The sequence below is a fragment of the Pygocentrus nattereri genome, chromosome 13 (assembly GCF_015220715.1).
Source record: "Pygocentrus nattereri isolate fPygNat1 chromosome 13, fPygNat1.pri, whole genome shotgun sequence".
In the NCBI taxonomy this organism is placed as follows: domain Eukaryota; kingdom Metazoa; phylum Chordata; class Actinopteri; order Characiformes; family Serrasalmidae; genus Pygocentrus; species Pygocentrus nattereri.
Window position 1 is genome coordinate 2,905,621 of NC_051223.1, and position 27,047 is coordinate 2,932,667.

At 40.9% G+C, this 27,047-nt stretch overlaps 1 protein-coding gene across 4 annotated transcripts; it reads right to left on the minus strand.

Annotated features, from left to right (window-relative positions):
* Window positions 1–1,229: 1,229 nt before the first annotated feature.
* On the minus strand, window positions 1,230–26,929 carry tbc1d12b (TBC1 domain family, member 12b). Of its 4 annotated transcripts, none has more exons than XM_017704480.2 (15): window positions 26,532–26,929; window positions 24,914–25,913; window positions 22,754–22,865; window positions 19,811–19,867; window positions 16,325–16,446; window positions 11,418–11,500; window positions 10,638–10,755; window positions 10,303–10,409; window positions 9,729–9,809; window positions 7,150–7,244; window positions 6,752–6,823; window positions 4,784–4,912; window positions 4,580–4,689; window positions 3,480–3,738; window positions 1,230–2,589 (listed from the first exon to the last, which is right to left on the minus strand). In XM_017704480.2, exons 2-15 carry the CDS (start codon window positions 25,849–25,851, stop codon window positions 2,521–2,523), a joined length of 2,352 nt encoding a protein of 783 aa, XP_017559969.2. In that variant the 5' UTR covers window positions 25,852–25,913; window positions 26,532–26,929; the 3' UTR covers window positions 1,230–2,520. The 4 variants fall into 4 exon arrangements, with proteins under 4 accessions (XP_017559969.2, XP_017559968.2, XP_017559971.2 ...); XM_017704479.2 differs by having other exon boundaries at window positions 7,150–7,247; window positions 26,532–26,928; XM_017704482.2 differs by lacking the exon at window positions 19,811–19,867.
* Window positions 26,930–27,047: the final 118 nt, after the last annotated feature.

Below are 27,047 nucleotides of genomic sequence, written 5' to 3' on the forward strand. Positions count from 1 at the left end.
CAAATTTTTATTTATTCTTCTGAAACATGACTCTAGATTATTTTTAACAAAGGTTGTAAAACTGTTCTCAGCGAAAGATGAAATAAAATAATTTTTGTTGTTTTTTTTCTCATGTACTACATGCAGCAACAACACTGTCACTGCACACATTAGATAAACAGGCTAAACACAGGGGGCACATTTTCAGGTTTATTTACATGTGCGTCATATTAGTGGTATTTCGTCGTATATTTACAGTTTCTCCTCTTCGGCCAGTATGAAAACTGTACAATAAAAGGGATGGCGTGAGTAGAAAAGAAGTTCAGAGGTTCAACATACAGCCTACATTTTTAAAAATCAGTCTTCATGAATGCACCTCCAGAAAGACTGAAGTCACTGGAACTCAATTCCACAATAAAAAAAAAAAAGATCTGTTAATGACGTTTTGGTCAAAAAGAGACAGAGAAATCAGACAAAACAGAATGTGTGCGATGCATAAAGCATTCATCTTAAATAAAAAAAAAAAAAATCATTTAGTGTCTCAGCCAATTTTTGAAGCAAATCTAAACCACATGGAAAACTGGAATTCTCATTACCACACTGAACAAAGAAACGTACAGAATTCCCACATTAACATCAGCACTACATTATACAGGGGGATTCAGGTTCATCCGATTTCAAAGCTCCAAGGCGCCGAGGAACCAATCACCTACAAATTGTAAGAGGGGGGTCATAGAGTTTCTGACTGGCTCCCTTCAGTCTGCGAGGAGATGCGACCCCTGAGCAGAAAACGTTCAGTGTTCTCCACATCAATAAGTCTTAACTGTGTGATGGGAATTTCGTCGGCACTGAACCTCCAACAGCTTAGAGCGTTCGACGCTGGTTCCACAGCGCTGGATGACCTATAAAATCCCACTGAAAGAGCTGCGAGTGCCACGACACCTGACACGCTCAATTGAGTATGGGATGAATTTGACTGTGGCTTTGTTAAGTTTGTAAGATACTTTTTTAATCCCACAAACGGGGAAATTCCACCTCCGCATTTAACCCATCCATGAAGTGAAACACCACATACACTCTAGTGAGTAGACACACACTAGGGGGCAGTGAGCACACTTGCCCAGAGCGGTGGGCAGCCCTATCCACGGCACCCAGGGAGCAATTGGGGGGTTAGGTGTCTTGCTCAAGGACACCTCAGTCGTGTGCTGTCGGCCCTGGGGATTGAACCGGCGACCTTCCGGTCACAGGGCCAGTTCCCTGACCTCCAGCCCACGAATGTTGTCCACACAGCTGGAGGAGGTTCATACTGAGCCCTTGTAGAATCACATAATAAAATGACCTAATATACTCGTTAATAAAATTGTTCTGTAATGATTTAGAAGTGAAAGAAATCATTTAATCGTATGAATCTTCTTGAATCACCCTGTATATTTGCATTTGCCAATAGCTGCATTGATGTATTTTACTCAAGTGGAAATTATGTACACATTTGAAAGTGCATTCCTTTTTTTCCCAAAGCAGCACAGTTTAAAGGAATATTTCAATGAATTTCAACCTTGTCTTCATTTGCCTAATGTGTAACACATTGTTGATTACCAAACGTCTTATTTACTGGATCGAGATCAGGTTGAAAAACACATGAATTCTCCTTTAAGTGTTACTTAGCCTTTGGGATGGGATGGAAAACTGCACATTGGTTTTGTATAAAAACCTGAATAAAGTCTCGGAATGGAACAGCCACTAACTGCTAGACCAGGAAAGTGCTTATTAAGCTTATTATGGACCACTTTCAGCTTAACTGCAAAAAACAAATCAGTTTGTCTGAATTAAGAACAAATATCCTTCATAAGCATCACAGCTTCAAGTACATTATTAGTCAATGTATTCAATATGTGAAAAAAGCAGCTATACAGTTAGATTCCTTACAATAGAGATGACCGATAGGAGCACTGGCCTAATGTTATACAGCACGCCAGCTGTTGATTTAACATTTCTTCGGAGTTTTCTCCAAAATAAAATTGCAGCAAACAACTTGATTGTTACAAGCACATTTGGAGGCTGGTGGAACACACTCATTCTCCTGGTGCACGTTTGTGTGCCCTGTCTGAGAACATACCAAATTAAAAAGTAACTGTTTACAGATTATATAGAGTTAAAGCGATACCCCAGAGTTCTTCTACCTAATCTGTCACTAATATGACTGATTACTGATATTGATCGTTTTTCGATCCACTATAAATGCCAACGGGCAGCTGCACAAGTACAAGGAAAGGTGTTTGTGTCTGTTTCAATTTTCAGTACGTGACGAATGGGGCAAAGAGATTAGGCTGCAAAGAATGCTGGTGTATTCCTTTATGTTCTACAGCTAGCCCTACAAAAATCACAGTTTTCCTCCTGCTTGTCTAATCCTGGCACCTGTTCCAGAGAGAGCCAGTTTACTGCAGTCAATGTGACTTTTACTGCTCTAAAGCCTGCAAGCTTTAACTTACACCACTGCCATTATTAAAAACCTTTCAAGAACAGAGGTTTAGAACAGATGGGTCAAGAGCTCTTCAGGGAAGGGCTGCTGCTTTTGTCCACTTCTTTGTCCTTCATTAATGCACTAAATACCTAAAAAGAAAAAAGGAAAAGAAAGGAAAAGATGGACACCATTAATATTTTCACTATATATATATATATATATATATGAAATTTATAGAGAGAATTGTACATGTATAGAGCTGAGAAACAATATTAACAGATCATGTTTCATGTACTAGTAATCAAAAGCGTACCATGATAACGCAGTAGGATTTTATCTTTACTGTTCCCTATTTATTGAACAGTAATGAAGAGATCAAAACTATGAAACACCACCAAAAAGTGTTAAATAAATCAGAACAAAATTCTATAAAGATTCTTCAAAGTATCCTCCCTTAGCCTCGATGCAACAGTTTCTCTCTTCTCTAGATACTGTTGTCTATTAAAATAAACAAAAAAATAGATGAAATTCAACCTTCAAGATGACTGCTGCTTTTTTTTAAATTTACACAATGTACTTTGGCCCGTTTTCATTTAACTCTATTCTGCTAGAGGTAGTAGAATAAGCACAATTGACCTTGGTCTCTCCTCAGCTCTGGAGAATGAAGAGATACATACTGCGGCCTTCCCCACCGGCATTCATAAAAGACCTGAACTATTCTGCCTCTTATTGGCTAGTACTCACTGAGATGGTTAGGGTAAGAATATCATGGTCAAAGCCAGTCTTATCAGAGGCAGAGTAGGGGCGGGTCTTCACAGAATGAGGGTGGGAAAGAATGCAGTCCAGCAAAAAGTCTTTCTGAACTTCTGCAGCTGTCCGTCATTCGACTGTCTGACCCTTCCACTCCTCAGCCCCCAACCCCCCAAAAAACCTCTGCGCAAATGCCTTAGGTGACCAATTTTGATCTCAAGGTGGTGAATTTCATCAGAAGGTGAGGAGAGTTATCTCTGTGCTTTGGGAAGCTGAATGAGGAACAGACCTGGGTCCACTTGCGGTTGTTGCTGGTCATTTGTGTGCAAGAAATGCAGCCAAAGAGGCGGTCAACAGAGACGTCATCAGGCAGGCGTGTGAGGAACTGGGCAATGTGGATGAAGTCCATGCATAGCAGAACCTCCTCATACAGGCGCAGGATGCCGAGCCCCGTCCGGAATAAGAATTCCTCTCCGTCACGGCAGAACACGTCCCACACACGGCATGCCACATCCAGTGGCAAAGACTTGCTATAGAGGGTAAAGATCCTGCATACATATACACAACCGTTCAGGGTAGAGGAGTAAATCTCTGACCTAACCAAAAAAATCAATCAATTATGGTCCTATCAGAAATGACTGATCATCAAATCCCAAATTTCGATTTCATCGGATAATCCTGGTAACATTCAGAATTAAACACTGAATGCAAATGCATGACTTGAAAAATGAATTATACATTTCTGAAATTTAGACAAAAACAAAACTGGATTTAATTTTTAAACTTTTTAAAATAGCTGAGTTTTACATTATATATATATATATATATATATATATATATATATATATATATATATATATATATATATATATATATATATATATATATATATATATATATATAAATATAATGTTTATAACAATCAATGCAACTGAGTCAACCCCTTTCCATTAATACGCAGATGCTTTTTATGCCCCTGCATGTAATACTGCACACTATCTGAAAAAGCACAGGATTGTATTTTAAATTTCTTTCACTGGGAGACAATTTCTCAGGCTGCACATCTGTGGATGAGTGTGCATTAGTAGGATTGGAGGAATTAATTAGTCATTTGAGGTCAGACAGCAATCCTTTGAGCATAAATATGCATTAGTTGTACCCGAGGACAGAGGTGGACAAATATCGATTTCTGACAGTTGGAGCAACTTTAACTTTTAGAAGATGCAGCTATCGAAAGTTATACAAAAGCATAGTGTTACTTCATACCAATCAGATAATGTCGAATGTGCTGCCAAGTGAGTGTAATTAACTACGCGACTATACATGTTTAAATACTACATCAAATCAAATAGTTCCAAACACTAATACATGCACTAAACCTGCACTTACCAGTCAATCAGATAGAGATCTGGGGTAAGGTTGGAGCTTTGGAAGTGACTGAACAGCCTTGGAAGGTTTTCCTCAAAAAATACCTGAAATGCTGCAAAGTACTTCAGCATCTGTAATTAGAAAATCAACACAGCAACAGTAAATCACACCCAAAATCTTCTGACAAACAAACACGGCGCAAAAGATGAGTTCAAAAGCTTGTACCAGTTCATGGTCAACTCGGAAGAAAGCCATTTGGCAGGGCTTGTTGAGGAGGTTGGCGAAGGCGATAAACGCATCAGCCTCCTCCATGTTCAAAATCAGCACAGCAGCAATGAAGGACATGCCCTGGACCTGAAAATCAGCCCAAATAACGATTAAGCACACACTGCAAATAACATGGGATGAATATATGCAAGCAGTCCTAACACAAGTTATAAGTGAACAAATTCAGAGAACAGGTTAGATGCATTTTTAAATCACACTGTCTGGGATCTTTAAGAGAGTCATTTTAATTTGATCCATCATTTTCCGCTTAATCCAAAATGTGATCAGTCAGTCAAGATATTTTTTTTGTTGTTTCGCACTGGAGCTATGTATACCAATTAACACTGAACAAACAAGCCATTTTAGCTACGCGACAATTAGTTATTACTTATTATTATATTGCACCTTTTATATACCCAAAGCCACCTTACAATTTAAGGGGGAAAAAAAGATACATCAAAAGGGAGTGAAAGAAGTTTTTAGCTGAAGATGAAAAGGGAGGTCGACAAACAAATGGGTGAAGGTAAGGGGTTCCAGAGGGTGGAGGCAACAACATTACAAGACCTGCCACCCATAGCCTGAAAGCCTGAATCTAGGAAGAGCTAGAAGACCAGAATCAGAGAACCTTAGACCGCACGACGAGGCATGAGGGTGTAACAAAGCGGAAAGATAAGTAGGTGTAAGGTCTTAAAAGTTAACAGGCGGATTTTTTAACAGACTCATTCTGTAACCACAAGCTGGTGTAACTGATGAAGGATGGGAGTAATAAGGGCAGATGTGGGTACTGAGACTCTGGCTGCAGAATTTTTGATGTACTGAAGAGAACAAAGTTTTAGAAGCTAAACCACAGACCAGAGAATAGCAGCAGTCTAACTCAGATGTATGCAAAGAATACCCCAGGATCTCAGCATCTTCAAAGGTAAGCATCAGAGCTAAGTCTAGCACTATCGCAAAGACGGAAAAATGCAGACTTAGGCAGCGATTAATACGTGGAACAAAGGCGAGACATGGGTCAAATAGTACACCAAGGTTTCATGCGACAGAGGATGGGCTGATTGTAGTATCATAGTAACAAGAATGCACTCAATTGGCAGAGACTGAGATAGTTGAGACAGTTGGCTGACTTGGTACCAACAATCAGAAATTCCATTCTTTTAATGTTTAGCTTAAGAAGGTTAGAGTTCAACCAACGCATTAACTCCTAAATACAGGATAACAGCGGAGACAGTGGGAATGATTCTATGAGTTTAAAGACAACATAGATCTGTGTATAGCGAGCACAGCAATAGAGACTGAGGCCATGGAAATAAATAAATGTTTCCAAGGGGCACTATAAGGACAATAAATAACAAGGGACCAAGAACAGAGCCTTGGGGAACTCCCTGAGTAATCAGAGCTGCGATTGATTTATGCCTCCCAGTAGCAATAAAATGAGATGTGAACCAAAATAACATGATGCCAGACAGACCAACAATGGAAAGTAATGAAATGAGTATTTTATGATTGACCATACTGAAAGTATAGCCGTTACCGAATATAGATGCACTGCACAGAGTCAGGGAATAGGGGCAGATCATTAAGGCTATGGATGAGAGCTGTGCCAGTACTATGATGACAGCGAAGTAAATAATGTAACAGTGGGCCTCATTCATCAATATATTTCTAAGTTTTTCTTAAGTTAGTTCTGGAGAAAGGTCCCAAGAAAAAGTCTACGTTCACATCTTTGTGCTCGAGTGTGTGTAGATTTTTTTTTTTTTACCTAAGAACAAAAGCCAAATTAGAAAACATTGGCAAATGTCACAATCGTCTGTTTTAAGAAGAAATTTCTTCTTAGAAATGGCTGGTAAAGGAGTCCCATTGATTTCTCAAAAAAAGTGTAATCACAGTAGTAACTTTCTTTCCTTTCCCTCAGCAAGCAATACTCACATATCCCACATCAGGCCGGTAACAGGTGTAGGCTCCAAGCACGCTGTGGAGGAGGTCATGATATGGCCCTCCCTAAAAAAAAATAAAAACAAATAATAATAATTGTTATTTTAACTGTCAATTTAACTGTTATTTAACTACCACAGCATATTGGCATATTAGACTTTCAGCTTCAGTGTTAAAGACAATTCAATGTAGGACTATGGTAATTTGTCCAATTACTTTTGAGCCTCTGAACATGGGATGCTATGTATGAAAATGGTTGGGATTTCTATATCGTTCACCTGATTTGGATGCAAATATTCTCAAAATAGAACTTTTACGTTTCAACTCTGGTAAGAGAGCTAAAACAACAATACATCCACATATTTATGAATCTGACCACAAATCTTACATACCTTCTGGAAGATGAAGAGTGAGGGGAAAGTGCGGGAAATGTCCAGTTTGATCAGATCTAGGCTGGACTCTCGGTCTGCCACTGATGTTCCGCTTTCTACTGTGGGCATCACAAAAGCGAGAGAAGCAAGTCAACGGAACTGATTAAGGCTACATGAAAATAACAGCTTTGTGGTAATGAAGAAAACAGAACAAGACTGTGACTTTATTCAGAATCATCAGCCTCTGTGGTGGTTTAGCTATGATCAAAGGGAATACTGGAGTTAAGTATGGTCACAGCGCCAGTGCCAGCCAATGGGCGAGCAACTCTCCATCATTCTAATAGTGAAAACCACAAACCAGGACTTAGGAGATAAGAGTACCCCTGAAGTCATAATTTAAACCTTAAAAATACTCTATAGTGATTAATATATAGCTAGAGTGTGTAGCATTACACAGCTCATGCTGTGTCTCGTCATACAAATTGGGCTTTTGTTTATTCGCAAAAACACAAAATATTTTGGAAATGGTTAAAAAGCCACTAAATGTCAATATATTTGGTTCAGAGACCAATTAACTACATTCAAACCATATTAAACTCCTAGTGATGTGGCCCAGGACAAAACAGCGCTGACGTCACATACAAGCGCCATCACATACACATCCAATCCTCCTACAGCGGTCAGGCTTATCCGCTAAGGGTTGGTGTAGCTGTAGGTTTTCAAGGCTTGGTGCAGCATGCAGGTTTCATGCAGCCACACCAGACCTTTGTGTACGGTGACCCCTTTCCTAGAGGCTTGCTAAACCAATGAGTGCATTTACATGCACTTAATAATCCAATCATAATCAGATTTCTGCATTTATCTTATTATTGAAATGGTCATGCAAACACCACATTCCGATCTAGAAATCCAATTAGGAAATCAGATGAAAAGAGCTGGAGTTTAGCTCAGTCATCAGATTTCCCAGTGCATGTAAACTCTTACTCGGATTTCTGAGTCTATGCATGTGCGAGAACAGACGGTGGATGTCCTGAGGTGGTAGCAAAACACTTTGGAGAGGAGCTGAAAACAAACACAAAGTCCTAAAGTGGCGTGATGTTTACAAAAAAGCCAATTTCTAAAGTTTTTTTCAAGTTTTCTGTTATGTTTATGTCACATCTTCTGCGAGTTTATTGGCTGGTTGAAAAGCAGAAATTTGATTGCTGCCTGAGACCCAGAGTTTCACAATATCTGATTACTCAGGTGGATGTAAATGCAGTGATGGGATTACTGACAAAATTTGATTTTCTGCAGTTATCAGATTATTAAATGCACGTGAACGCGAGTTCAACAACAAGCTGAGGACAGATGACAAACAGAACGCATCAAATTAACGTGTTGATAGCAAGCCTAGGTTCTGGTGTGCAGAACAAATGGAAAGTACTGAACTGAAGCTGCAAGCTTGATAAGGAACTAACTAAAGAAAAGGCAATTATAGGGAAGTGGAAGGTTTCTGATGTTCACACATGCATCTCTCTCCATCACACACACTTGAAAGAAGCCTATCCCAGCGGTCTTCGGGCAAAAGGCAAGATACACCCTGGACAGGTCGCCACTCCATCGCAGGGCAGACAGACACAGACAGACACTCACACCCAGGGGCAGTTTAGCATGTCCAGTTGGCCTGATTGCATGTCTTTGGACTGCGGGAGGAAACCAGAGAACCCGGAGGAACCCCACGCAGACACGGGGAGAACATGCAAACTCCACACAGAGAGGACCCCGGTCGCCCGGCCGGGGAATCAAACCCAGGCCCTCCTTGCTGTGAGGCGACAGTGCTACCCACCACGCCACCGTGCCGCCCATTAATATTAATATTTTAAGAATTTTATTCAGTTAATAGAAGCAAGTTATTACTAACATTTTACTGGATTTGTTATGAAAAAATGACACACCCCCTTACATACAGTGTCCTTTTATAGCTCCAAGGCTTAAGCCTTAGCACAGCTAGAAAACTAAGACTGGACTTTACTAATATAAGGTGTAGACAAACATCATACCTGAGCAGGCCTGAGACGCTCATACAAGACCAACTTCAAACATGACGTTAGATTAACAGACTTATAGGCTTTTGTATCTTTTCATCTTAACTAAAGTAGAAAATATTACATTTTATTACACTTTAGTTCTATTTTTTTTCATTCACGCTGACATTAAACATCAAAAAAGGTATAAACAAAAGTCATATAGACAAAAAGTAAAATGATGGGGCTAATTTTATGACACATAACAGTAACCCATCAAACTTTCTGAATCATGCAGTAATCTGGCTCATGGGTTTTTGCAATATCTTGTTTTAATTATCTCTCGTGATATGCTGAATAAACCATGAGAGGCTGCGTTATCACATTGTGGAAACAAAAAAAATATTGGGTGAAATTATTGTGAAAATATGCAGCCACAAGTGGCTTAGTGGTTTTATAAAATGTTGAAAACGTGGCTTTAATATGTATTTAAATACATGTATTTATTAAGTAACTAAGTGCAATGTTCATCCTGCGATTGTGCTCCATTTATGATGTTTGTTTATGTTTTTTGTACTACAGTGGGTCCAGACGTACCTTCTGTCTCCACCTCACAGCCCGTGTCTCTAAACGTCCCCCAGCGCTCCTTGGCCCGGGACAGGAAGATCTCATACAGCTCTGTCAACAGGGAGCAGCAGTGTGTGGGAGTAGTAGAAAGGAAATAAGTTTAGAATCACTACTGAAAGAAATATTGGAATCAGTGTTAAATATAAAAAATATTTAATATTAAACCATTTAATATTTAACATGATATTCTGGTGCAACGTCACATTTCAAATAAAACGTAAAAAATAAAATAAGGTTGGACCCTAAGAACTTTGAGATGTGCCCAGAATCATGAACAGAGCTGTAGAAGAGTCTAAAGAGACTGAGAAACTGAGAAAGTCAGAAAATTAATATCCAGTATTCATTATACTTCAAACGCGGACATCAAATCTCAAGCCAGGAGTCACAAAAAGATGCCAATGATTACGGAATACATGACATGTAATTCCAAATTTTTGATGGATACAGTACACAGTTATAATTTAGTCAAAATTCAGGCAATTTAGGCAAAAACTAAATTAGATATCTACACCACAATAATAAAATAATACTTAATAAATGATACCTGGAGTAATGTTGAGCTCATTCCCGATGGCCAGGCTCCACACTCTGCCCCGGACGTTTGGTGGAAGGCCCTGCCACCACAAATCTTTAACCCTGCGAGAACCACGCCTGAACAAGCAAAGAAGAAATTAGTTCATTTTCACGCAAGTATAAACTGCAACTTCAAAAAACTTGAATGCCACAGACGTTCCTTTAAAGATATTAATAGGAAGATCCCAACAGCTTAAAAACACTATACAAGTCATTTTTCTACAGTCGGAGTTGCTCATTTAATTTGCCCACTAGTGAATTCAGAGCCTGTAAAGTATAGCATTAACTGGAGCAAGTGTCGCTTACATGCTGTCCCAGTTGGGCAGGATCTCAGTGTTCCAGACAACCATGGCACTGGAGATGTTATCCTCCTGCTTAAAGCGCTCCTTCATCTGCTGCTTCTTCTTCTGGGCCTCCTTCAGCTCTGAGTATAAACAGCTGGCAGTTACCCTCACAGACAACACCAATCTTACATAACGCTACAGTTTCCATTTTAAAGACCTACTTTTCCAAAATAAAAAAAAGCTAACATTGCTAATAATGTTAATAGTGAAAGAAAAGTATGAATGATGAAAGAAAGCAACAACAGCATTAAGCTATGGAGTTCATTTTGTGCCAAAAGCAAAAGAAAAATTGTAGAAGCAAAAAAAATTATATCAGGAAAATTATCAAAGAGAAAAAAAAAAAAAAAAAAAAAGTAAGAAAAATAAATAAATAAAAATCAACGCAACAACTGGTAAAAACAAGTAATGAATTTAAACCAGAACAAGAGAAAATAAGCAGTAGCTGTTAAGAAAATTAGGTTTGATTTAACTCTCATTATTTGTATTTGCAACACATTTTAGACAACTTGATAATTGTTTTATTCTGGATTTTATTATTTTATTTGAAACTTTTAATTCCATAATATGCCTATTAGCCAAAACTGGTCCTCACATTGTCTTTCCTGAGCGTTTTAGGCACTGTACAGAGGAACATTAAACACAATATCTAAACAAGACATTGTTCCAATAAGGCTGGAAAGGCCTAGATCAGGATAACCAACACAAACATAAGCTATTGGTGCAATTGATGGATAGTTTCTACCTCTCTTTTTAGCCTCAGCCACCATCTCGTCATACTCTTGCCGGTGGCGCTGAGCTTCTTCCTCAGGCTTAGCAGGAAGGTTGCTGAAAGAAAAGTGCAAGTTTGGCAAATCAAGACAGCGGAAAACACTGAAATGTTTGAAAAGATCATTATATACCCATCATTAGCAGCGTTTTCGACACACATGCACCTAATGACTGTTTACAAGCTTGAACCTTTAGTTATCCATTTCATTATGGACATACACTATATGTGCAAAGGTCCAAATCAGCCTGCAAATTCTCTTATGAAAAAGAGCCTTAATAGGGAGTTCGTCCCCACTCTGCTGCTGCGACAGCCTCAACGTTTCTGGGAAGGTTGTGTACTAGATGTTGAAACGTTACCATGAGGATCAGATTGCATTCAGCAACAAGAGTGTTAGTGAGCTCAGGTGCTGATATTGGATGGTTAATTCAGGATCATAAATGCCAATTCAACTGAACTTCCACTACACCGTATTCAACCTAGCAGCAACACTGATGCAGACAAAAAACTGCTGGGCCCAATACACACATACTAGTGCAACACACACTAGGATGCCACTGCTTAGGCGTGGGAAATATAAAAATAGATCACGATCATCTAGCACATTTTTAAAAACACTATTTAAAAGGTCTGGTAAATTAGAACTGGCACAACATACCAGTAGATTATTTTATCTTTTTTTTTTTATTCAGTATTTAGTACAATGTTGTGTTGCACTAAATCCAATTAAACAGGTCTTTATACGCAGTTGTACCTGTGATAACCACAACACGCTCATTATGATATTTTATTGCTGTCATGATAAACTGTTACTATACTTTTCTCAAAATATCCTAATTTTAGTCACTGGTCGCCCTGTGTTGGTGCTTTTCCATTGGAGGAAAAGGCTAGAGGGGGCTGAAGTATTATACAGCAAAAGATACAGCTATAGACAGTGAAGTGATAACTTTAAAAAGTGCATCTATATGGAAGGTGTGCCTGATAAAATGACCAATGCATATAGGTATAAGACAAAGTCAAGTACACAGTTAAAAGTAATAAACTGGTCCTACATCATCGTGTCCATACAGACAAAACCAACAAGTTTTATTCAGTACAAAGCACCTGTCACTCCAAGTTTATCTGTGCTTCTCCTGTATCAAGAAGCGCCCTCACATTTCATCGATCATTCATTCTTAATAGGTGCCTGAAGACAGAGGCAGTGTGGGGTGGCTGGGGAGACCCACACAGTGAAACACAAGAGCCGTCATCTGAGCAGAGGCTTATTTTTAGACCCTTGTTTGCAAGACGTGATCTCCTTGCCAGAGTAAATGCTACACCACTCACTATACACCACACCCTGTGCTGTAGGGGCAGTGCAACGAATACACATTTAGAAGTTGTGCAATGCACATCCTACAAAAGCTCATCATGTGTTGTGCAGTGTCCTGGTACGTCACAGAGGCCAGTGAGCCTTTAATGCTACGAGGTCTCTCTACAGTCTATACATCAGGAAAATAGTAAGCAGACAACTTTGTTTATAAACCTACAAAATATTATGCTTTCAAGTCGTTTTGCTTGAAAGATCCAGCATGGTACTGAGAGCTGTTTTCATTCAGACCTATTAGTATGTTCTAATGGGCTACATAACCAGTTGAGTTACTAACAAGATCTAAGTAACCAAATACAGGGTGCCAAGCTCAGAGAGGTATCCATAGCAATGTCTGGAGTTTTACACACTGGAAGGTAAGCAGACCCCATCACGTTTCTCTTTTTTTGATATATCAGCATTTGATCTTCTGTTAAGATTAAATTAAGTGACCCTTATTAGTCCCATAACAGGGAAAGTGCAGTGAAACAGCACATAGACACTAGTGAACACACACATTAGGGGCAGTGAGCACACTTGCCCGGAGCGCCTGGCAGTCCGGGGAGTAGTCAGGGGTTAGGTGCCTCGCTCAAGGGCACCTCGGTCACGCCCTGTCGGCTCTGGTGATCAAACTGGTGACCTTCCAGTCACAAGGCTGGTTCCCTAACCTTCAGCTCATGACCGTACACTCTCAGAAATAAAGGCATGAAACGGTCACTGGGGCAGTACCCCTTCTGTCTCTGGGGTGGTAACCCTAACCCTAACCCTCAAAGGTACATCTCAGTATCTTTAGTGAGGGAACATAACTATACCATAATTCATTGAAATGATATTTTCTATGTTGTACAGACTCCACACACCCCGTCCCGTCTCCAGGCGTCTTTTGTTATTGTTCTGTTTTGAAACATTAGACTATGAAAGGTGCGTAAATGTACTTTTCCAGTGGGAGAAACTTACATAAGGCCTTAAAACCATTGGACCTTAAAACCATTGTTGTGCCTTTGAGGGTACATCTACATTGTTTGTACCTTCATTGATGAAAAATGTACCTGCAAAGTACCTTTATTTCTAATAGTGTACGTATAGTTAATGTTATATAATAGGTAAGTACACCCCTAGCTTCAGTAACTTGTACTGCCCCTTTGGCAAAAACTCTACATAGGATTTTCTATAGCTGTCTACCAGTTTCTGTCCTCTACAGAGAGAAATTTCAGCCCACTTATCTATGCAGAATTCTTTGAAAGATGCAATGTTTCAGTGAGCTCTTGCAAGTACATCCCATTTCAAGTCTCCCCACAGCATTTCAAAAGGATTCAGATCTGGACTAGGCCAGGAGTCGGCAAACCCAAGAGCCATTTTCTCCTTTCAGCAATAATCAAACCACCGTGGGATCCACAAGATTTTATGCCCATTTTACTGAAGTAACGTTTTTCTATCCTGGCTGTAAATATGCCTTCGTATGTGCTAATATCCTAGTAAAGGCTAAAAAACACAAGGCAAATAAAAACAGACTTACTTTGCCCTCTGCTTTAAGCTTTTGTTCAGCTACAGCTGCTTTTCTCGCATCTCCAGCAGGAAACTTTTCCTCTAGAATAGTATAATAGTTTCTTGTAAACTGTCCTCATTCTCCAGCTTCCCATTTCCTATTTCACGTTAAATGGTGCATAAGCCAGAACGTAACTGCTGCACCGTTTACGGTACAAAAAGACAACTTGAACAAAAGGCTGGAGAACGAGCAGCTGACTTCAGCCTCGCCACTGTGTAACTTTCCAACTGTGTCATCAGTCTTCATGCCCATTTTCAGGGTTATGAAAGGTGGTGAATTAGCAGCCTATAAAACCATTTACAAATTAACTCGTGTTAAAGACCATTTATTTTTGCACTGTGTTAAACAGTGTTAGGACTCTGTGTAAGAACACTCAGCAAGGCTGTAGTAGTAAAATAATGAGGATTTTTTTTTACCTAAAATTTCTTATGGCTACAGAACTGCTTGTTGCCAACCTCTGGACAAGGCCATTCCATAACCCTCCATTTTCTCCCTCTGAGCCATTCCTTGGTGGATTTACTTGTATGTTTGGAAGTATAATCCTGTTATCCTCTTTGAAGGTCCACCTCGTTAGCTTCAACTTTTTACAGATGGTCTCAAATTCTCCATAAGCACTCTCTAAGAATGAAAGAGAATTTATAGACAATTCTAAGACTGCATGTAATCCAGACCCTGAGGTGGCAAAACAGCCCCAAACCACAACATTTCCAACACTGTCCTTTGCGGTGGTTGCTCTGATCAACTGCTGTCTTTGGTTTTCAGTACTGTGGCTACACAACTCAATCTTTGACTCATCTGCCATTGCACATTGTCCCAACACCCACGTAGGTCAAATTTGCACAGTCTTTTATTTTTCCAATGATAGATACACGACAGGAACCACGAGTGGACTTGCTGGGGTTCTCAGAGACTTCTTTTAAGCATCTTAATGTCTGCTCTTGGGTTAAATTTGCTGGGATGGCCTGGCCTGGACAAACTGGCAGAGGTTTTAAATCCTCTCCACTTATAGATGATCTTCTGGAAAGTGGAATAATTGATGTCCAATATTTTGGATATCTTAAACGCCTTCCCAGACTAATAAGCATTGGCAACTTTCTTACTCAAGGCCTCAGAGAGCTTTTAGTTTAGGCATGATTATACTACACACTTATAATACAAACCACACCATATGACAGGCCCCTCCAGGACATTCTCTTATGGTGCTCTAATCAGTAGCACCTGATTTTAATATGACATGTTTGAAGCAGTAATATAGGGGTGCACTTCATTCTTCCACATAAGAAAACTCATTACCTATTTTTATGTAAAGGATGCCAAAATTATTAATGCCAAGTGTCACTTAAATTATATCACATTTATCTATCATCATCTGTTTTAATGAACACTTCTCAAAATATGTCTAAAAAAGGCTAAACTTTACTGTACACAGAAATGATCACTGGTAGGACCACTCTTAATATAATCATGCCTGACGAAAAAACTATCCATCCATCCATTTTCTAAGCCGCTTCTCCCTCAGGTCATCGGGTGGAAGGCAGGATACACCCTGGACAGGCTGCCAGTCCATCGCAGGGCAGACAGACAGACAGACACTCACACCCAGGGGCAATTTAGCATGTCCAACTGGCCTGACTGCATGTCTTTGGACTGTGGGAGGAAACCGGAGAACCTGGAGGAAACCCATCCAGACACAGGGAGAACATGCAAACTCCACACAGAGAGGACCCCGGTCACCCGGCCGGGGAATCGAACCCAGGCCCTCCTCGCTGTATGGAGACAGCGCTACCCACCGCGCCGCCCACAATTTCACATTTACCCTGAACACAGTGGATCAGCGAAGACATCTCACTTCTGTAACATCAATGCAACGCTAAACAAGCAAACTTCAGACACTAAACCCATCTTGGTTGAGCAACTACACTTGAGGAAAGGGGGAAACTATGTAAAATGTATTTGTATTGCAGAACTATTGCTTTAAATGATACTCACGAGGGTCTGTCTTCTAATATGAGTGCTGTGGTGGACAGAGGTTCAAACTCTAGGTTCTTACGCCGTCCTTGGGAAGGCCGGGGCGGGCTGTGACCTCCTTTACTGGTCTTGGCCTCATACTCCTGCAGATATTATTAAAAAAAACAAAAAAAAAAAAACAAAAAAAAAAAAAAAAAAAAAACAAAAAAAAAAAAAAAAAAAAAAAAAACAGAGTGACTCTCTTGTGTAGTGCATGTTAGACCTTCAAAAATGGAAGACAAGCACATGGAATGGAGGTGCAAGGGTGAAGTGATGTAGCAATGCTTTTGATAACAATACAGGGAGTTGTGCATGAAGGCAAGAAGGAAAAAGCTGACAAGAGGATCACATGGTTGGATTGGGCTGGAGGCTGTAGGCCATGATGTGCAGTGGCCATGTGAAAGAATTATGACAAGCACAGCATGTTGAGTTAGAAGGACGTGACAAAGCTTAAAGCAACACTGATGTTTTTTAATCTACTTCTTACTTGCATCTACAGCATATGGTCAATTTATTCAATTGTAATGTTATGAGTTTGACTTGTGAGAGGAGCCGTTGGGCAGGAGCTGAAGCACATATCCAATGGCTTCTATTTAACATGCGTTTCGAGTCACCAGGTTTTTATTCTTTAATTGCTGTTATTATTTTATTTATTAAATTATTGCTCATGGTAACCAACCATATGCTGCAGGCCAAGATTAGACTGAAAAATGCCACAGTATTCCACCAAGTTCTGAGACTTCCGAGCCTGAACAATTCAAGCAGCAGATGTAAAACTCATCAAAAGGAACCCAAACCAAGCTTTGTCCCACATGTATGGCACGTTCATAGTTTTGAGTGTAGTCCAGTTCAAATGTAGTTTCCTCTACATATTTTTTTTACCATTTGGAGCACAATCTCAGACCTCACATCTGGCTGAAAAACACCACAAGCACTGAGAATCAAAGATGCTGCCTCAATGTTCACAAACAGTTACTCCTCAAAACATTCAGACAAAGTCACGAATAAACTAGTAAGAGACGGGCCAAATAAGACGAAGATGAACATGAGCACGACTTGAGTCAGGCATGTTGCAGATGTTTGTCTAATATCGCAGAAAAACGTACACACAAACGCACACAAAAAGTTGGGACGCTTTGCAAAATGCAAATGAAAATGTACAAAATCATTTAAACACTATATTTCATTGCAAGTACTACAGAGACAATAAATCAAAGGCTGAAACTGAGAAATGTGATTGTTTTTTGAAAAATATATGCCCATTTTGAATTTCATGCCAACAACGGGTTCCAAAAAAGTTGGGACTAGGCACATGTTTACCACTGTGTTTAACCACCTCTTCTTTTAACAACAGGGATTTCAGCTGCTCAACAGTTCGGGGTCTCCTTTATCATATTTTTGATGCCAAATGTTTTCAGTGGTGACAGGTCTGGACCGCAAGCAGGCCAGTTTAGCACCTGGATTCTTAATACGAAGCCATGTGGTTGTAATACATGCAGAATGTGGTTTTACATTGTCTTGCTGAATTAATCAAGTCTTTCCCTGAAAAAGACGTCGTCTGGATGGCAGCAAATATTGCCAAAACATGTTTATAACACTCAGCATTAACGGTGCCTTCACAGATGTGCACGTCAGCCATGTCATGAGCACTAATGCACCCCTATATCATCATGAACACTGGCTTTGGCTCAGAGGACACAGTGGCTATAATTTCCAAAAAGAATTTCAAATGTTAATTCATCAGACCACAGGCCACTTTTCCACTTCCCCTTAGTCCATTTTAAATGAGCTTGGGCCCAGAGAAGGTGGCAGCATTTCTGAATCCTGTTTATAAGTGGTTTCTTCTTTGCATTTTAGAGTTTTAACTTGCCTTTGGTGATGCAGTGATTAACTGTTTTCATAGATGGTGTTTTTCTTAAGTGAAGAATCATGTCTGTTTTTAATGCAGTGCCACCTGAAGGCCCAAAGATCAGGGCCAGCAAATACTGTTTTTCGGCCTTGTCCCTTGCATACAGAGATTTCTCCAGATTCTCTGAATCTCTTAACGTTATTATGTACCGTAGATGACGAAAAGCAAAGGTTCTTTCTTATTTTATGTTGAGAAACATTATTCTTGAATTATTGCACTATTTAACTGTGCAGTTTTTCGCAGAATGATGAATCCCTCCCCAACTTTACTTCTGAAAGACTCAGCCTCTCTTTTTTATACACAATCATGTTACTGACCTGTTGCCAATCAACCACCAGGTGTTTTTTTTTGCTTTGTTTATTTTTTTTTTTTAAAGCATTTCACAACTTTATCAGCCTTTTGTTACTCCCATCCCATCTTTTTGGAACGCGTCGTTGGCATCTAATTCAAAAGGGGCATAAATCTATCCAAAAAAAAAAAAAACATTTGTTGTTATCTTGGAACTATTTTCAATGAATTACAGGGTTTAAATCATTTGTGCATTTTGTTTTTATTTGCATTTCGCACAGTGTCCCAAATTTTTTGGAAATGGTTTTTGTAATATTCATAAAAACAACAACAACAACAAAAAACTAATTTCCCTTACCACAAATGCAGTCAAATCATTCAAGACATGCTTGGTGTCCAAAGTTTTTAACATGGAACAATGAGTCTAATATAGTTATTATAGTCAATCAAACATCAGATTTCTGCGCACGTGCATGTCCATCACATCACCTCGTCTGACGACAATGTCTCAACCCTGACGATTTGCTTTGACAGTCAATTACAATAATGGGGAACGTACATGAAGAATAAGAAAATCATCTTCGAAGTGTCAACTATGGCCGTTTCAGCTCTGAAACGTGCCTTCATTGTTATAGATCACCATGATATGGCATAAATTAGCCTATTTGAAAATACTTAACATGGTGTGGTTTGTGGCAAGCTTATGATTACATAGGCATGGATTTCGCACAATGATAATTCATGCATATAATCTTCAATTAGTAGCTATTAGCTTTGTAACTCCAGCGCAAAACTAAAGAATCAAATTTCGGGTACCAATTCTGCCTCTGCTGAACGAGCACAATTTGGGTGGCAGGTAAGCTTTACAGCCAAACTATTGCTTTAGGAAAGGAACCTACCTGGGTAATATTTTTATATTCATACAGTTTTACACAGCAGAACGTAGCACACTACAGCACAGCATACATAAGGACACTGCATGAAGGAACATACTTGAAAGTGAAAGCACACACGCCAAGAAAGCGGAACAACAGCGCAGGCCTTCAATGACCCAGAGTAACTAATGCAATCACATCGCCGATCCTGACTAACAAGTCTGGTGGCTTTAAACTGCTAAATGAATTCCTGGCAAGTGCAAGTTACACGAGTGCCTGACATCCACTTCAGCTCCAGGGACACATCAATGGCTGGAATGACCAATGCAAAGCAATGCTGCGGTGCTCCATGCACACACAACACAGACAGTAAGCATTGATGGAATAGAAGCCTACCCCTGCACTTAAGAGATTGGGTGTTGATACAGATGTGAGATTGCCTGGGTTACTGTCCTGAAGGAAAAAAGAAGAAGAGACTGCACTCAGTTAGAGGGAAAAAGACACAGCAGTGAGAAAGAAAGAAAATCTGTGAAAACTCTGGAAGCTCTGGTGCCCTGGGAAGAAAACAAGCCTATTTTTTTTGGCAGCAACAGTTTAATTACACAGAGTCTTGGGAGCATCTGTGAATGTAAGTTCTAAAGCAGAATTAGATTTAAAAGGAATACTTTATATGTAATACAACATATAAAAATAACAGTTAAAAATATAAAACAAAAGAACTAGTTGGTAATATTTATGTATTTTTTGTATGATTTATAATGTATAATGTATAACACTGATTGGCCACTATGACCTTTCACTGCTTACAGCAACTGGTGAAGTAAGCCATTAATTTAGCCATTAAAAGATTAATTTAGCAAAAACTTATTTTCACAATTGTAGTCAATCAGCCAAGACATGTTTGGTGTCTGAAGGTTTACTGTTATAGCTCTGAAGAGGTTCATGTAGAGGACAGTGATAGTATTAATAATAATAATAATAATAATAATAATAATAATAATAATAATATTATTATTAACAACAAGAACAAAAACAACTACTATGACTAATAGAAGCTCACAATCCCCCGGTTAGCACTGCACTTGCATAAATCATCACATATAATTGCCTCAAACTCTTCAATAGTCGCAAACTTACAGAAACGCTGTACGAACACTGCTCCCAGTACAAAAGCATGCAAGCAAACTTCAGTTAAGTGTTTCTTGGCTGACCAACTACTTTTGGGATAGGAGGAAATTTTTGTACATTTAATTTTCCTTACATTAAATCTTCCTTTAAGTGAAGGTCTGACCCTGACTTGCTGCAGTGCTGAGATGAAAAGGTTTTAAATCATATGACAGGAAGGTCTTCTCCTGATCCCTTATGCAGTCGTTCAATTCCACTTAACAGTCATTAGGGCTTCTGTCTACTATTAAAGCTGCCAAGAACAGGGCGGCTGAGGATGACTTAAGAAGCCTGGACAACATTTGGCCTAGTGCTGAACTAATCAAGCCTTCAGCCTTTTCACCCTGCAGAATCCTAATGTGTCAAAACGTCTGCAAGAACTAGAAGTATGCGCTTTGTGGACGCCTGAGCACTCAAGCTGGTGTTGGCTCTAGAGCTGAAGGTCAAATTTAGCAGATTAGGGCCCGGGCGGAGATAGTGCGGGACAGCTACCAATCTTAGGATTGCAGTGAGTAAACACAATCAAACAAATGTGAAGACAAACTTATCAGAGCTTACGCATGCTGATACAACCTAGCCAGACCCTACATGCACAACTGAGGGAAAAAGCTTGCCTGAAAATTTCCATGATTTCCTCCTTACCCTAAATTTAGTCTATGGGTGTGTCTCAAAAACCGACTGAGCTCCCTGCGTAGACAGCCGCTACTAAGAGAGCTCACTAGGTTTTGAGACACACCCTCTGTGTAGCAATGTGGTGAACAAGTAATGGAAACTTCCAATACACAAAGCAGATGAACGAAAGCGCAGACAAAATCCAGACTTCAACATGGTTGATACTACAGTTTTCAGCAAGTTATGATTTTTGGCTTTTAGTTTTTCAGTGCATCATAAAAAAAACTTGCACAACGCTATTCATCACAAGCTTCCACTACTTGTTAGCGTCAGATCCAGCGCAAAACTGAAGAAGCAAACTCTGGACACCAAACACATCTTGGCTGATAAGACCCCATTAGGGGCAAGGATAAAACTGTCATTTTGATTTTTCAACAAACTATTCTCTTAAAAGGGAAGTGAAATTACTGCAGGGACGTTTTCTGCTACTTTTGTCTCTTGCACAAGTGTAAGTAGAGATAATACAAATCAAAACACCAGGTGTCATCCTCAGTGTCTCTAGACTGAATGGACAAGTCGCATATCTTATCCAGAACTAAAATCTGATCGGCTGAGCCGGGTTCAATGCTGTAAAATCCACTGTATATAACTGAACACTGTATTACTGCGTCACGGCACAAAAAAAAACAATCTTTGAACAAAAACACTCTCATGCTGCTCGCATGGACCATCGAGTGGAATGATGAAGTAAGAATCCACTTTATGTTTTAACTGAGGGGCTGGAGACTTATGTTCTCAACTAGAACTAGGCTGGTCAGTTAGTTAAGAGGCTAAAGCGAGCCAACAGCCTAAACAACTCCATTATTAATATCAGAGGCTTGAATTAAAGTACTTACGGCAATGATTAACTGTAAAACGGCAGCAAGTCTAAAAACGTCACTTGAACGGATTACACGCTTCAAACGTTCCGTGTTTCAGTCAGAAGCCACGGCAAACGCAGGCTGAATCGAATCAAATGGCTCTGTACTATGTAGAAAGCAGGATTGGTGCTAAATAAGACTGATGGTGATCATTTGGTGAAATTATGAAGGAAATACATTATTCAGCCCACGGAAGGGGGTTTTAGATCATCCTTCCTATGATAAAATCACAGTAATGCACAGCCCCTCATGGCGTATTGCTTTATTGTGCATCTGCACAAGTGGCTCTTTGAAAAATAGTCAAAATGAATGAGACACTAGTGTCATTGGCATCGAGTTTAGATATAAAATGACTAGTTCTTATGCTGATGTAAGGAAACTACAGTCAGAAACAGGCTGAACGTTCAATTTTCTGTTTCAAAAGAACTCATTCCTTCACTACGTTCAGTCTAAATTGCACTTTCATTACCAAGAGTTTGGAGTTCGTTCAGAAGTGAAAAGAAAGACCAAGGAGATCAAACAGTTACAAGACATATATTGAAAAAATAAGACAAAACAAAGCACAGTGTGATCAAAGCACAGTTGCCCCAGCTTTGATGTGGTCACTAGGGTTAAATGAGGTTTGTAGTGGTTGTTGGCTGACCTGCTGGATGGTCTTGGAGTCTTTTGGAGGGCTTTCTCGCAATGGTACCTTTCCAAAAAGCTTCCAACCAGGTGCACTCTGGGCTTCCTTCTGCTTCCTGGAGAACAGGCCCCTATCAAAAATACAGTTCAATAGTATCTGTTAAACACTGATGCTGAAATGACACAGCCCACGACTGATGGGGCAGTCGCGGGCTGGAGGTTAGGGAACTGGCCCTGTGACCGGAAGGTTGCCGGTTCGATCCCCAGTGCTGACAGTCCAAGGCCGAGGTGTCCTCGAGCAAGACATCTAACCCCTAATTGCTCCCCGGGCGCCGTGGATAGGGCTGCCCACCGCTCCGGGCAAGTGTGCTCACTGCCCCCTAGTGTGTGTGTGTGTGTCTATTCACTAGTGTGTATGTGGTGTTTCACTTCACAGATGGGTTAAATGTGGAGATGGAATTTCCCCATTTGTGGGATTAAGAAAGTATCACTTAACCGTAAATCATGGTGTACCAAGTAAGTCCGTCACCACATCCACTAGCTTTTTCTTATTTTAAGATTTGTTTTTTAATACTTACATAAATAAAGCAAACCAACATTTTACCATGTCACATCAAGGATTCACTCATATGTTTTCAATATACTCGAAGGCATTTAGCAAAAGCAATATGCATCAATTTTCAAATGTCGTACTTTATCCAAATCATGCAGCCCCATCCAGAACATCAAACGACTGTCGTAAGTCGCCTTCATAAAACATTTTTAAATATCGCAATACTTTAATTCAGAGCGTGACATTTTGGCCTAGTATGCTCCAACCACAGCTTTCACACTGTTCCATTCCACAGTTTCAGCCTGGCACTTCCCCAATATGCGTGTTCAGTGTGAAGGACAACCTGGTTTCTTGTTCTTAAACATCGTCAACTGAGTCCTCGACTCAAATCAGCTCAGCCAAACGTGGCTAATTTGGATCATGCTATAAAAATGTCAAGGGAATCGGCTCCCAGTTGTGATGAAGCAAGCCTAGATTCATGCAGCAAAAATGAAAGCTTGCAAGATTCCAGATGTTTTTCACCTGTCTAGATGACGGGTCTTAAATGTTGAATGAGAACAACGCATCTCATCTTGCGCTGTTGTTCTGCAACGGGTTGGCTGCCTAGTCGGCACGCCCAGACCGGCTAAGTGATCACCACAGGTGACTGTGGCATTTGGGGGCTTACAGCACAGGTCTCATTATCATTTCACGAAACTTGCAGGAAAAAGCATCCAATTCACTACAAGCCTGTGTGAGACCTCAAACACAGAACATCATCTAAAAGTGGCACTTCATAACAGATTTTTTTGAGAATTTAACACTGGTTGAATGTAATAATGTAATATGTATAAGAAACCTACAGCTAGGAAAAACGTCTAATTATGATGCACTTGGTATATAACAATGGAATTATTGCAGCATTACACACCGCAGCTGAGCTGTGAATGCAGCAGCTGATGGGCATCTGCTGCGGCTTTCTTAGATTACACACATGGGGCCTGTAGCATTTAACTGCTGTCAGCAGAGTGTGGGGAAATGTCTATGACTACAACGGGACAACGTGGGTTTGAATTATTGGTCTTACTATGGATAGAAACTCATCAAAAATCTGCAGTAGGGCTGCACAATGTGTCATTTATTGACTTTTACGGCAATACTGGCTTTGTAAATGAGCCCTCTAATAAACCTGGGTTTACTGTGTCCTGTGAGCATCTTGAACAATCGCAGCTCCAGATGATTCATGTAATCCAGCATTAAGAAATTATTTTGGCAAAAATAATGCAGACCTGTCCTTATCCTGATTTACTGATTCCACAGTGTAATTTGATATATCACAAAGTCAATTTCAACATCAAGCAACATAGGTGTACAATAGGTGCACATCATCTGAAGCCCTAGGTTCATAATCTAGTCATAGTCCAATCTTGGAGGACCAGCAGAATTTGGTGATTTCCCTCATCAGCTAAACGGCGAGTTAAATCAGGGAAATTACAAAAAAAAAAAAAAAAAAAAAAAAAAATCACAAAACTGTGCTGGACCCTGGCCCTCCAGGACCACAACTGGACAATCTTGGCTAAGAGCTCCACAGTTACACAATTCACATAAATTTACAGAGACAGACGCGGTGGTCAGGCGAGATCCTACCTGCCGAAGATTTCGGAGAGGCCTTGTTTTTTCTGCTTCAGTGCCGCATCCGAAGAGGCCACAGTCAAGACTCCGGGCATGTTGTCTGGGGCGCTCTGGCGCCGGCTAATTTCATATGTGTTTCTAGAGTTCAGACTCACGTCCTTTAACGTCAAGCTGTCTTCTTGTTGTCCATTAGGACCAGGACACGACTCCCTGTCCTCAGGATTCGATGGAAGGGGTTCACTGCAGAAATCCCTCTGGGAGAAAGTCCGGAGAGAGTGGAGCGTGCATTCAGAGTCTGCTTCAGAAGAGCAATTTTTAGAGGTCATTCCTGATTCCTGACCTCCACTAGTGGCTTCCCTTTGAACCAGACTGGATAACGTACTACTGGAAGTGTAGCCTGAGGTGAGCCTGACACTGCTGGACACATCCTGATTTTGGTGCAGGGCTGCTCCCATATCATGGGTTGCGTCATGTGACTGAGGTTTCGAAACACACAAGACAAAGCTAGTGGACGATGCTGGTGATACATCAGCGTTCAAAGAAGCACATTCAGAACCTGACAATAACTCACCATTAACAAGCACTTTGCCATTTCTGTCCAAAGAGCAACATCTAGCCGGGTTAGTTTGATCAGAGGAATCGCATCTGGACGCTGTACAAGAGACACATTCCACATCACCGTTCGGAAGCTTTGCTACAGCTGGACCTGTATGGCCCTGCCGATGCTGTTCATCCCCTGTCCACGCAAAAGCTTGATCACGCTGAACTCCTCCACCGGAAGCTCGGCCACGCCTGCTCTCCTCTCCTGTCTGACAGCTTTCGTCGTTCTCGCCATGCGGGGCTACAGTTTGAGAGTCCAGTCTGTCCATTTCCTCTTGCTTACCGGGACCATCAGCAGTGTAGGGCAGTCTCCCTTCCTCAGCACCCCTGCCTCCAGCTGCTGACTCCACCATCAGCCCTCCCAGTGACACAGCAGGTCCATCAAGGGTGCATCACAACCTCAGGCCAAGGCAACCTGTGAAGAAATCAATCATTTTTGTAGGCCCAACAACAGCACACTGCATTCATTCCTGGAATAGCTCAGCACCGCCCTGCATTTCTTTGGGGTTTTCCACGTTGTAACACGCCCTAATTCACGAAGCGGGTGTGTTAGGGCTAGGGCTAGGATTAGGGCTAGGCCTAGGGTTGGGATTAGGGCTAGGCCTAGGGTTGGGATTAGGGCTAGGCCTAGGGTTGGGATTAGGGCTAGGCCTAGGGTTGGGGCTAGGGCTGGGATTAGGGCTAAGGCTAGCGTTAGGTCTTAGGGTTAAGGCTAGGGTTAGGGCTAGGATTAGGGTTAAAGATAGGGTTGGGATTAGGGTTAAAGATTGGGTTGGGATTAGGGTTAAAGATAGGGTTAGGGCTAGGGTTGGGATTAGGGTTAAGGCTAGGATTAGGGTTAAGGCTAGGGTTAGGGCTGGGATTAGGGTTAAGGCTAGGGTTAGGGCTGGGATTAGGGTTAAGGCTAGGGTTAGGGCTAGAGAAGGAAATGCCAAACGCCAGTCCAAGAACGACACACACCCAAGGTTTGAAGCACTATAACAAAAACACAGCTAGTTAGAAGGTGACGGAACATGTAACCCATCTCTGATACCTGCAGAGTCAGCGATCTCCCCGACTCCACTTCTTCACAGCAGATGAAGCCCAGCGGAAGCAGCCTGGCGCAGGCCGACGCTGCCAGCCTCCACTACTCCTCTACATCCTCCAGCGCGCTCTCGCTTCCGCCACAGCAACGCCGACGCTCATCGGTCTGATCACATCCGCGCTTGTCGCCTTTCATCCCGAACATACCGGCGAAACGGAGCGGCGAAACAGTCCTGAGCGGTAGTTTGGAGGCTAAAAACCCGCAGCTGAGAAGATCCCGTCCCTCCAGCCCTCGTCCGCGGCCATCTTGAAATGCCAATGACGTCGTTTCGGCACGAGACGGAAAACGGCACGTTGCTGCTCCACGCTGGACACAGCGGTGTCCTGCAGGTAGCGCGCGAGCGAGCGAGCGAGCGAGCGAGAGAGAGAGAGTTTGTGTGTGAGACAGAGAGATCATTTTAATAGACGTCAGCGTCACTAATTAATGACGTTCTATTAAAAGACTGGTTTACCAAGAGAGACGCTG

Excerpts from the sequence above, each read along its gene's own strand:
- tbc1d12b (XM_017704479.2), bottom strand. The coding sequence starts at position 25,851 with ATGGTGGAGTCAGCAGCTGGAGGCAGGGGTGCTGAGGAAGGGAGACTG. Across the intron at positions 11,501-16,324 it reads ATATTAGAAGACAGACCCTC|CAACCTTCCTGCTAAGCCTG; the intron begins GTGAGTATCATT and ends CTTTTCTTTCAG. Across the intron at positions 3,739-4,579 it reads GATCTCTATCTGATTGACTG|GATCTTTACCCTCTATAGCA; the intron begins GTAAGTGCAGGT and ends ATATGTATGCAG.